General features: G+C 35.7%; 1 protein-coding gene across 1 annotated transcript; it reads right to left on the bottom strand.

Annotated features, from left to right (window-relative positions):
• Positions 1-6,774: 6,774 nt before the first annotated feature.
• LOC140887585 (copper-transporting ATPase RAN1) lies at positions 6,775-12,694 on the bottom strand. Its single transcript, XM_073294921.1, has 9 exons — positions 12,049-12,694; positions 10,482-11,096; positions 9,834-10,263; positions 9,404-9,729; positions 9,121-9,179; positions 8,560-8,902; positions 8,106-8,306; positions 7,736-7,993; positions 6,775-7,612 (listed from the first exon to the last, which is right to left on the bottom strand). Exons 1-9 carry the CDS (start codon positions 12,310-12,312, stop codon positions 7,136-7,138), a joined length of 2,973 nt encoding a protein of 990 aa, XP_073151022.1. The 5' UTR covers positions 12,313-12,694; the 3' UTR covers positions 6,775-7,135.
• Between the last annotated feature and the right edge of the window lie 530 nt (positions 12,695-13,224).

Genomic DNA, 13,224 nt, shown 5'->3' with positions numbered 1-13,224 from the left:
ATCTTGTATTTGTATCATATTTTTAATGTTTTGTACTTAATTTTATTCGAGTAAAATAATGTGGGCCCAGGGAGTGCAAACAAATTTTTTCTGACAAGGGACTAATTCTTAATTTGCTTTTGGATTTATGGACTGAACACCAATTCACCCTTGACTCAAATGGCTTGAAACACTTGTCCTAAGTATTGAAAAATTCAAAAATTTGGTGAAATAAATTGGAGGGAAATGGAAAATTGGTTGTCCCACATTGGAACAACTCCAATTTATTGTTCACCTTAAATAGCCCATGTTTGGTTTATGGGATTGGGCCCTTAGGGCACCGAATGTTTTGTAAAGGGGCAAGACGCTAATCGATGCAACAAACACGCGCGCGGTCGGTCGGCCGGCTCGGCGAGATCTTATGATAAATTATTTTTTTTGGATAAAATTTATTTAAAATAATATTTTATTATTTTATTGAGTGCGCCCGGGCGGTAAATAATTACCGCTCGAGTGCATCACCTCGTTTGTGGGACAGAAGTTGGGCGCCCGAGCGGTAATAAATGACCGCTCGAGCGCACCGTTCAAAGTAGGTGTGCACCCGAGCGGTAAAATATTACCGCCCGCGCGCGACACCTATTAGGTGCGAGACAGAAGATTGGCGCTCGAGCGGTAGAAAATTACCGCCCGAGCGCACCTTCTGTGTTCTGAAAAGTCACGACTCTTTCTGGGCTTTTTCTGTCATGGGTTGCATCCTTACGCCTTCAAACGTGTTGTTTCATATATAAGACTATATATACGTTGGTTATAACACAAAAAAGTAACACAGAAACATCTGATAACGTATATATCAGATTTCTGATTAATGAAAAATCTCTCCCTCATTTTCTCAAAGAAAAGTTGAAACTTATTTTCGTTCGCTGAAGTTCGTGATATTTGTAGTGCTGCTATATCACGATCGTTAGTCGTTGTATCTTAGAGACGATTGCCGCCAACGTTGAGCACTGTTAACGGACAATTTCGTCTTGCGGATAGAGAGATTCTCTCACCTCGACTAGTTGTTGTAGCCATTACTGCTGTTGTTGTACACGTTTTTAGAATTCAAAATACACCTTTATAACAAATTCTACTCTTAATACCCACCATAGGGTCTTTATATTTTTATACATTCACGTGTTCAAATCAATTTCAAAGTACTCCTCGATGAAGCGTTAAGTACTAGTTTTACACTCTTAGGCGAACATGAACTCAATTAACTCATGTTTACTATATATATATGTACGGAGGATCAAACATCGATCAACAGCCACATATAGGTTTCATAATTCAGTAAAATGCATGATATATATGTTTTGATCTTATGATATATACATAATACATACATTATTAACTAATACAGAACGTTTGCTCGTATATGTATATATACCATATTATATTGTTAATACATCTATGATCCAAATCTGATCCGAACCCGAACTCGAACTCGAACTCGAACTCGAACTCGTCGTTGACGTAGGAACAAGAAAAAACCCATTTCTTATAACTGCGATCGGTCGACACGTACGCTAACTAATACTGGTTTGGATGATGATGAAACCCGAGCGATGAAGAGGAATTATCAGCGAAGCATAGCGTGATGGGGCCTTTCTGGTCGCAGGTGGCATAGTAAGAAGAAGCAGCTGGTGTGGTACCACTACTGCTTCCCATTCCCGTATGTTGTTGGACCAATTCCCTGAAATTGGTGATGGTCGAATTGAGGAAAGTGGTGGTCGCCATTCTGCCGCCTCGGCCCCGCCTTCGTTTTGGTTTCGGGGGACTGGTGATCGGTACTTGTACCGGCTGCTTCATCAAATTTTCTGCAGAAACTGCAGCAGTAGTAGTAGTAGTAGTGGTAGTAGCGGTGGTACTAATTGAGATGGTATATGGATCATGGTATTGTATGTTGGCAGTTTCAGGGGAATAATAATATCTTAGTATTTGGTCGTTACTCATGTTTCTTAATTTCTCGGTCTAGCCCGTATATACCAATGACATAAACACATCCACCACCTAATTTAGACCTACACTTATATATACCTATAATATATAAATATATATGTGTGTGATGAATGTAATAATATTGCGCGTATTTATTTGGTGTTTCCTGGAAGCTAGCTAGCCAGTGGTTAAAATATATGAATTGAAAAATCTATAATCAAATAAAAATTTCCTAAGTTCATTGTCATTTCTTGTGTGTGTTTTTCTTTTCTTATTAGTTTTTTTTTTACGAGGTGTAATCCAATATGTAACTCATATATATTCATATTGTACATGTAACATATATTGTTTTATATATATAAAACAGTATAATCCTGGATATGATACCATTAGAATGAGTGGGAACAGGCAGAAGCTCCATGCCTGCAATTAATTGTACGTTGGTCTAAGACGACTGAGAATTTATGTGTGGGTAGTAGGTGTTAGTATTAATACTGCCAAAGTTGACTGAATCAATACTTACCATCAATGGGAATGCTTTGTCATCCATTTAATTAAGAGTCAAGAGACACGTGCGATGTGAACTTCTGTACCCTATATATATACAAATGTTATTTTCACGCCATATATGCATATATAGTTTTTTTTTTTTTTTTGATATTAAATTTTTTTTTACGTTAAAAATGACCTTTTTTTTATAACAAATTGTTATTTTTATATATATATAGGTGACTGATCATTTAAAAATTTAAAGAGAAATTTTTTTTTTTTATCGAAATACGATGGTTACAGATAATATTCGTTTTCGCGTGTCCATCTGACATTTAACATAGAAAGTAATTTTCGACGTTAATTGAATGGTAATTATAATTTTTTTTATCGCATGAAGGTATACAAATTTGTTTGGGCAAGAAGATACAAAAATCTCTGTGAAAATGACCTGCTAGCTAGCGTATGCGGCAGTTTAATTTGACCATCGAAATTCGCCCATGTTTTTTGTATTTGGTTTCATATTAACCAATTATGAACTTGCATGTATGTGTACAATTCAAAGGTGAGTTTTTCGCACGATTTTGGGAGCGATGGTGATTCCAAGAAAGTTGAAAATGTTGACATCAGAAAACGTAAGCTCTAATTAATATAATTAATTTTACACGAATAGCGAAAGCAGTGATTTTCTTGGAAGGTAAGTGTATCGCGATCTATGGCGTAAATATATATTGTGGGTCGGTCAAGTCAACAAAGAAGAATATTATGATAAGGAAAAAAACAAAGGGTGGATTGAATTCGAGTAGCAAGTAACGTACCAAATCTGCTTTTTGTTTTCCAACATTTTGACGAATTCCTTCTCTTCTACACCAGTAAAAGAATGTCCCAGCTGGTGAATTGTGTATGTAAATTCTTGATAGGATTGGATTTGAGCACAATTTGACGAAGTCATTTGCTTAGGGATCCAAGCTAATTGGAGGGGCCCAAAAAAATTATATATATAATTATATACTATCTCGAGAGCACGCGTTGCAACTTGCGTGCTTATGCAATGCGTTTTTTAAAAAATAAAAACCAAAAAAATAGAGAACAATTTTGATTTTTTTTTAAAATTTTATAAACGTGGCATTTTCGTAAATAAATAGTTATCAATGGACAAAATAAAATGTCATTTTGATAATTAAATTAATGCTAAATTAAAGGATAAAATAAAGAAAAGTTGGTCATATCAACCTCTCAACTTTAATAAAATATACTTGTAATCAGAGGCGAGCACACGTACACTTTGCGTGTGTACTTAAAAATTAATTATTATGAAGTAAAATTTTATTTTTGTTATCAAGAAGTAAATTTGAATAAATAATTTATCAAATTAAGACGTGAAGTAGTGGAGGTCAGAATGTGAGTTGTCTTTTGGATCCGAATTCTCTGCTGTGGAGAGAGAAACAACACAAGATACTGTGAGATGTGAAGGGTAATATAAGAAACTTTTAAATATTTAATTAAACTTAAAAAATAGAAATCAATGTAAAGCATGAAGTTTACTTGTGGAATAATATTTTGGTGTGTTCTTGACATACCAAAGCAGTTTGTTCAGCTAGGAAACAATATTTCAAACCACCCAAACTCAAATCTAAAATAACAACAACAATAATAAACACAACATAATACTTCAAGAAAAACGCGGATTTCTGGTGTCAATCTCTCTCAATTAGCGACCAAGGTGGTTGAGACTGATCAAATCGGTCACTAGTCGGTCTCTAATTGTAAATAGAGACCGATCTAATCCTCGTTTTTTTTGTAGTAAAACCATATGGGTGTGTGCGTGTATGTGCGTGTGTGTGCAAACTAAAATGTTTAGTAACAAAATAATGGATTATGTGTGAAAGAAAAATATGTTTGGGCATACAAGACATAAATTCTCTTTAATTATTTTCTTTTTAATTAAAATTGTTTTTGTATGTTTTGAGATATTTGATTTTTGTTTTACACTCTTGGTTTTTCTTTTCAATTTAATATTGATTTTAGAGTGTAGTTCGGTTTTCTCAATGTGTTAGAGAAATCTGACTTTTCGTAGAAATTACTAATATTGATTTTCTATTAATCACATATTACATTTTTATAATTATCGTTTTTGCCATAAGGCAGCATATTAATATGTGTGTTAATTTTTTATTATTTTAATATTTATTTTGGCTGCGTAATTAATTGTGTTTAATTGTTTTAATTTGAACTTATCAAGTATTTCTATAAAAAAGTATTAGTTGATGTTGTCTCTAATGTTGTCAACACCATAAGACAACACCAGCGTTTTAATTATCATAAGTTTGTGTGTTATGATATGTCGATAACTGTCAATGTGAATCAAAATTACTATTTAATCTTAGATTTTTTATGTATTGTTAATATACATCATTAGTTAGAAAAAATTTTAGGCGATAATAAATTTAAAATCACATTAATATTTTGAATGTTCTATTTTTTTAGATATTATATATAAATAATGGCTCCTAAAAATTTTGTATATTTTACTTTGTGTTTTGTAGTTTTATTTGAGAAAATGCATCGCTCATTTTAAGAGAACCTACGTTCAAAAAATTCGATTCAGGTTAAGAAATCTCAAATACGGCTCTGGTTCTTCACAAATGGTCGGATTCTTTGTATCAACACTTTCTCGGACGAGTCTGTCGCATAGGAATTGTTCAATGTATTTTACCTAACTAGCATAGTGTCATGCTAATGTCTTAGTATAAGGGTTCATCCAGTGTGCACCGATGAGTAGCGGTTGTAAATTGTAATTTTCGCGTCATAAAAAATATTCCTATTAATTATATTGTATGTATATTTATGATTTCTCACTATGTTATTGGTTAAACAAAATTCTTTAGTTATAACTATCTTCCGGTCTATCTCAAATATAAAATACTAATGTATTGATGCACGTCTTGTATAATATTTTTGCAATCAATTTGATGAACTAAACTATCATAGTTGTAAAAATTATCGATGAACTAAACTGTAATTTGAAATGTTAAAATTTGTTTTTTTAAAAAAATAAAAGTGTAATATCTATATCACATAAGTATAATTTTGGTAAAATAAAAAATGATGTCTAATAGATAGATTAGGAAGATAACAAAATACAGGTTTTAATTCGATGCAAAAGAAATAATTACATACAATTACACTTTACACAAAATTCTCAACGAAATTATAACTTTTTCTTTTTTTTTTTTGAAACAAAACGAAATTATAACTTACGTAAGCACATATCGTGGACCCAAAAGTACAAGAATATTATTAAATATGAATCATTCATCCGATTTGGCCGATATTTTGTGACGTACAAAAAATTGATATCTTTGACGTGTTTTGAAATTTAACTGATCAAAATAAATCTTTAAAAAATAATTTGTCAAGCATTGCACTCGGAGGCTATGAGCCTATGACATAAGTGTTAGTTTTAACAATAAACTTTGACTGGTTTCAAAAAAAAAAACAATAAACTTTGAAAAACAACTATTCTTGTAGCATAAGATTCGTCTAAATTAATCTATATATATCTCATAAAATAAAGTTTTTTATAGTAACAGAATGTATCTTTCATGCAGAGCATTTTATAAACAAGAAATAATTTGAATAGCACTAAAATTCTTTTAATTTCTCCATGGATTACTAATATCAGTCTTCTTATGTTATTTATCTAATTAATGAGACCATATTATTAGTTAAAATCTCACCGCATCAAAGTCATATCATAATATAATTCAAAATTCCATACCACTTGGATTTCAAATTCATAATAACGCTGAGAATCGAGTTTTCAATCACTTCTGTTTTCAATCGAGTTTTCAATCACTTAAATTTCAAATTCATAATAGCGCAGAGAATCGAGTTTTCAACAATAAAAAAAAAAAAAAGAAGCAAAAAACTTGAGCATTTGGGACTTATGGAATGATAGTTTATTGCTGGGTTATTCACATTCACCTGCTTGTACTTAATATGCACAAGTACCACGTTTATCAGAATATAAAGTTATAACATATTGTTCTTAAGAAGTGTTCAAGTTGATGAAATAAATGAACGTTTAGCCAACAAAAGTTCGTTTGACCAAAAGTTTGATTCTCTCTACCAACACGTTCTTGGACTGGCCTGTCGCACAAGATTTGCCTAGTGCGGTTTACCTGACAAGCGTGGTGTGCAAGCTATTACATTAGTTCGGGTGTTTACCCAATACATACCAAAACATAACGGTCGCGAGTTCTCACTTCATTAAAAAAAATTGTAACATATTAAAGAAAGCGTCAAACACGTAAAAAGTAGAGGAAGTAGATGCAAATTATCCGTTTATTGGTCGACAAAAATATAACAGAATACAAGACCATGGTTAATGAAAACCAGAATGGAAATCACCACCACCACCCAAACATGTATACAAGTTCATTCATACCTTAAACAACAACAATCAATACACCCAAGTTGAAAGAGTGAGAACAAACTTCCGGAAAAAATGTGGGAGGGCTCCATTTACATTTCATCATACCAGTGGAAGAAAGAATACAATGGAAAGAACGAAAAAGGGGAGAGGGTCAAAAAGGCAAAAGGATGGATATATATATATATATGTGATACATATGTGCAAAACTGGGTAACAAGCTAATACCTAACATACATTCAATCATCCTAATTTCTACTCTATAGTGATCTCCAGTATAGTCGTAAGTCTTGGTTTTTTGTATCTTCTAAGAAGTAAAGAAGAGCATACAACACTTACAGATGAAAAGGCCATGCACGCACCAGCTACCCAAGGCGGCAACGTGAGTTTTAACCAAGGAAATAAAACCCCAGCGGCAACAGGGATGGCAATGACATTATATGCCATTGCGAAGAAATAATTCAATCTGATCCGGGAGAAAGTCTTCCTTGAAAGATCAATAGCAGTGATCACATCTTCTAAACTGCTTCTCATTAGCACATAGTCAGCTGCCTCTATTGCGATGTCTGTTCCGGCCCCAATTGCCATACCTACATCTGCTGCTGCCAAGGCAGGAGAATCATTAATGCCATCCCCCACCATTGCCACTACACTTCCACCTTTCTGCAGTGAGCAAATCACATCTGCTTTTCCTGCAGGCATCACCTCTGCCCTCACATCTGTAATGCCAACCTGCATCGGAATGGATAAATTAGAGAGGGAAATGAAGCTTACTGCATTCATAAATTGCAAACAGGGTAAAGTAAGGCCTCGACAGCAGCGGAAAGGAAAAAAAAGCAAAGCTATGATGTCAACCTCCTTTGCAACAGCTCTAGCCGTTCTCCAATTATCACCAGTAACCATGACCGGATTGACGCCCATTTTCATGAGGCCCTCTACAACAACAGCAGCTTCCCGCTTGAGTGGATCTGCTACCCCAAGAACTCCAATTAGATCATTATCGTAGGCCACAAGTATTCCGGTTTTGGCACTTTCTTCCAACTCCACCACAAAATTTTCCACGTGTCCTGGGATGGTTATCCAGTTTTCAGTCATCAGCTTCCGGTTTCCAACCTGTTCAAAGGATACAAGATTTGATTAACACAGGTCAAGTTATGCTCTCCGAGCAGTCTAATCCTTTCTCTCTTCATTAGGTTAAACATATGTTGTCATTAAAAAAACTCACCAAAATCTTTTTCCCACCAATAATGCACTGCACACCTTGTCCAGGCAAAGCAGAAAAATCAGATGCCTCATGAAGCCATCCAAAGGACTTAGACTCCAACCTAGGGGTTTGAGCATTCTTTGTAGTAATAGGTTCATCAAATTCATGAAAATGGCGAGCATATTCAAGTATCGCTTTCGCCAATGGGTGTTCACTGCTAGCCTGCACCAAAGGAACATTCATTGAGATCAATCAACTACATCTCCCATGGAGGAATTCATTACTCGATATCAATAAGAATTGATACAATTTTCAGCCTATATCCAAAAGCTGTTAGTGGCACTAGGTACTAAATAAAGTATCAACAGTTATCACCAATCAGCAGCTTCAATATTCTGTATGAATGGCAAAACCAAAAACCAGGTAACCAAATAATCAAACACAACTTAAATTCCAACAGCAAGTATTTTAATACCTCTGCGGAAGCTACTAATGCAAGGAATTCACCACGATCCATGCCAGAAAAAACTTTTGCAGTGGTGACTGTGGCTTTACCCTGGGTTAAGGTTCCTGTCTTATCGAATATGACATATTTGATCTTTTGTGCCCTCTCCAATGCATCTCCTCCTTTTATAAGAACTCCATTGTTAGCTCCAACCCCTGTTGCGACCATGACAGCAGTTGGTGTGGCTAACCCCAGTGCACATGGGCATGCGATTACAACTACAGATATCGCAAACATAAGGGAAAAAACAAAATAGTTGCCATTTTCTGGCAACCACTCCTTGGGGTAAGCTCCAAGAATTCCAGCAAGATACCTACAAGCAGTATAAAGAGTAAAATTAACAACAAAGATTATTGCCACTCTACTGTACACAAATTAAACCACCTTCCTACAATGCAAAGTTCAAAGATTCAAATTTAGGAGTAATTTTTTAAACTGGTTCTTTGTCTTCTCTGACCACAAGGCAATCATTCCCAAAAAGAGGTAGTATAGCTTGTGGAAATTAATCAACACGCAATATAGTGACCTTACCATCCTAGCAATGTGAATGATGCCAGAGTTACTACTGCAGGGACAAAAATGCTTGCGATCTGTATAAAAGAAAAACAGCCAAAATAAACGATTTCATCTTCTTGAAATATCTCCGGGATGGATAAATTTCAGAAAAACAACAAGAGATATATAGCAACAAATGGACCCAAAAAAGTTCCATCATACAAAATTTTGTTCACAAAATAATATGCAAAAACCGTTCCGGATTTCTTAATACTATGCTATCTTCAATTTAACGCACTATCAAACTAAAAATACTCACAAAGTCTGCGAACTTCTGAATGGGAGCTTTAGACATCTGCGCGGTCTCAACCAGGGATATAATTTGGCTTAGGACTGTGTTTGATCCGACTTTGTTGGCCTGTATGTGAAGCAAACCATGCAAGTTTATCGTACCTCCGATAACTGACAAACTGGCCTCCTTTAGAACAGGAGCAGATTCACCGGTGACCATACTCTCATTTACATAACTTGAACCCCATACAACCAGACCATCAGCAGGAATCTTTGTTCCTGGAAGTACTTTCAATACGTCCCCAGGCTGAATCAACAAAGCATCAATTTCTCTTTCCCCCGCTACTTTGCCAACTGCAATGCTAACGATATATTCAGTACAACCTTGTCTGCCAAAATATCAGTCCATTTCAAGGTATCGAAACAAGTTCTTGTACAATTAAGTAAGAAAGGCAAACCTTTGTCTTTGATAAGCAGCGTAGCAGTTGCAGGAGCAAGCTCCACAAGCTTTTTGATGGCATCTGATGTCTTTCCCTTGGCAAGAGTTTCCAAGTACTTACCAAAAAGTACAAATGTTATAAGCATTGCACTCGTTTCAAAGTATGTTGGAGACCAAAACCCAGTTATTGCACCATACAATAACGCACATACAGAATAAAAATATGAAGCTGAAGTTCCCAACGCAACCAGGACATCCATGTTTGTTGAACCATTTCTGAGTGCTCTCCCAGCAGCTACATAGAAACGCTTGCCAATAACAAATTGCACAACGGTGACCAAACCCCATTTCAGCCAATCACCCATTCGGAAAGGACCACAACGCCAAAGTAGTAAAGAATATAAAAGAGGTATATGAGGGCAGACTATTCGCATAAAAATGACGGGAACCTGATAAAAATTTAGCAGGAGTTAACAAAGAAAAAAAAGTGTTCATTGAAAACAATAAAAAAAATTAAAAAATTATAAGGTCAAGTTTCAAAAATCAATATATCAAATGTGATAATCTAATCAGTTTGGAGTGTGAAATTGCTTCCAGATAACATTGCATAACAAAGAAACTTTACAAGGTCTTTAAGTGCGAATAAACCAGGAATGAAGTAACTCACACTGAGTAACAAGCTGGCGGTGAAAAGTCGAAACATTTTCGAAGATTCTTCCAGATCCTTAGAAGTCATTCTGGTATATGGGTTCTTGACAAAAAACTGTAATTTTTCATGGCTGCCACTCTCAATGCCATCAACTAAAGTTCTGGAACCAAGGAGCTCTGTATCAAAATGGATTTCTAATTCTTTTGCTGTTCGATCATAATTAAATTGTCTCACACCATTTAAGTTACCAAGAACTCCTTCTAACATCTGGACATCCATTTCACTAGTAATCCCAGTAACACCTAGCACAAGTTTATCCTGCTCGTTACTCTGAACAAATGAAGCTTCAAATCCAGCATCTTCAATAGCATTGATTATATCTTCCTTACAGATGACGGTTGAGTCATACTCGACCTCTCCTAAAGATGTAGCCAAGGCAACTACAGCCTTCGCAACACCTGGTAGCTTGTTCAGAATCCCTTCCACAGAATTTACACATGCTGCACATGTCATGCCCCCTATTGTAAACTGGCCTATTAACATCCCACGTGGTTTAGAACTAGATACACTGGGTTCAGTTATGATTTCTGCCTCAAATCCAGCATCTTCTATTGCATTTGCAATATCATAATCCTGAAACAAGATATGGAACAACTCACAGTTCAATCAACATCATCAATTGAGAGGAATAATTATGGTTCTTGAAGTGTAAAATTACTGCAAAGGAAGAAGGATGCACGTTAATCGCCACAATTCAACAATTTCACCCAAAAAAGGATAAAACATTAAAAGGATCACATAACTGGCTGTCTGGCAGGACCAAAATAATATAAATACTTCAACCTTTCATACAGCAAATATTAAATAAGCTAAGAGAGGTTGCCACTGATCACATAATTCAAGGTAGTGCAGAAATGGAAAAGGGAGATAAGCACTGAAATGATAACGTGTGTCTCACTTTAGCAGTTTTGAATGGATTGTGTAGTTTATTCATATGCAGGAAAATTAGGGGGCAAGTAACTACGTTCAGACAAAGACTGCAGTGTTCTTGGATCCAATTGAACAACAAAGAGTGATAATCTACATGCTTACAGCTTGAATCTCAATTGCAAAATATCAAAGCCAATTAATGGAGTTTATCAGCTCAAAATAATGTTTTTCCAGTCCAAACATAAACTCCAGCAGTCCGAACAACATTCATTGCAGCATTATAATCGCACATTCCACAATATAACACTGTCATTGTGAGCAATCTTGCCAAATTAACCAATTCAATCCAGCCCAGGAACGTAAAAAGAGTAGGCAGATTCTGATCAATAAACATACCACAAGGAAATCAAGTCAACGCAACTTATTGCCCAATAATAGGGAGATATTAATGATGCATTCAACTGATCTAATCCCGCCAATCCATCAAGAGTTTCAAAATCCCACACAACCCCAAACGATTTTCAGCAATAAAACGAAAGTCATTGCTTTCGAGCTAGTAACACACAGGAATGTCAATCCGTGCACATGCATTCAACTGATCAAACACTTAAAAGACGATTATGTGAACGACGGAGGGAGAGAGAGCTGAGCAGACCTGGACCAAGGCAGGATCGAAGGTAACCTCAGCTTTGTTTTGAAGCAAGGCCACTGATGCTTTGACAACCCCGTTGAGGCCGTTGAGAGCCGATTCAACGGAGTTGGAGCACGCGGCACAAGTCATACCCGTGACGTTGACCTGAATCCTACGCAGATTAGATGGATTACGCCGGTCATATGAGCTGAGCAACCCTTCCTCCTCATCGGCCGAATCCGCCCCGGCAGCCGCCGTCAGCTGCAGGCCGGTCATGCTCCGCGCCATAAAAAAAACCCTTAAGACGCCGAGGGAGGAAGATAAAAAAAATGCGACTATGCGTGTTTTCAATTGAAAAAAAAAAAGAAAAAGAATAAGCTTTATATATTTGCAGAAAGCTCGGAGAATGACAAATCTGTGTGTGGGGGCGTAGGAATTAGAACGTTGAAGGCAAAGGATTGAAAAAGGAAATGGTTGTACTACACCAACACCAGCGTGATTATGTGTAATTGTACTGCATGAGATTTGGTAGGTTTGGTGATTGGGTAATCTTGTTAATGACGATGGATCGTAGAGACAGTAAATTTATTATATTTTGATTATTTAAATTTAAATAAAAAAAACCAGTCAATGAAGAGAATGAATGAGAGTTTACGGTTTGGATAGACGGTGGCGGACACGGCTGCAGCCGCCGTCCGGAGCCATTTGAATTGACTCGAACGACCCAAAGACTGAGACTTAATCAAAGATTCAAAATATCAAAGAAGCTTCGCAACGCATTACATAGGAATGGAAATGGCCCCCAAAACCAAAAGTCATAAATCGAATGATTTATGGGATTCGTTAATCTTTGTTGAGTTGGTTACCAAACCCACCTTCCACCAAATCCGTTGAAACTTACCCAATAGATGTGGAACGGGCTGACCAGACGCTCATCTTAAGGATGGTTAATGTGAATGACGAGTTATTAGTTGATTCCATGTTTTTTGTTTGATTCAAATTCTACTCAACTTATGAATGGTGAAAATTTTTTAAAATAATTTATAAACGGTAAAGTTTTTGAGTAAATTTATTTTAAAAAAACTTAAAGATTTGATATTTTTGCTATTGTATTAACATTCGTCAAAATTATCAAGAAGTGTATAATGAATGCTATTAAGATCAATGTTCTCAAAATCGGACCGGATTGATCGGTTTAAT

The sequence above is a fragment of the Henckelia pumila genome, chromosome 3, assembly GCF_033568475.1.
Source record: "Henckelia pumila isolate YLH828 chromosome 3, ASM3356847v2, whole genome shotgun sequence".
Taxonomy (NCBI): Eukaryota; Viridiplantae; Streptophyta; class Magnoliopsida; order Lamiales; family Gesneriaceae; genus Henckelia; species Henckelia pumila.
The sequence above is the reverse complement of the archived record's forward strand: the minus strand, read 5'-3'. Positions and strand labels throughout refer to the sequence as shown.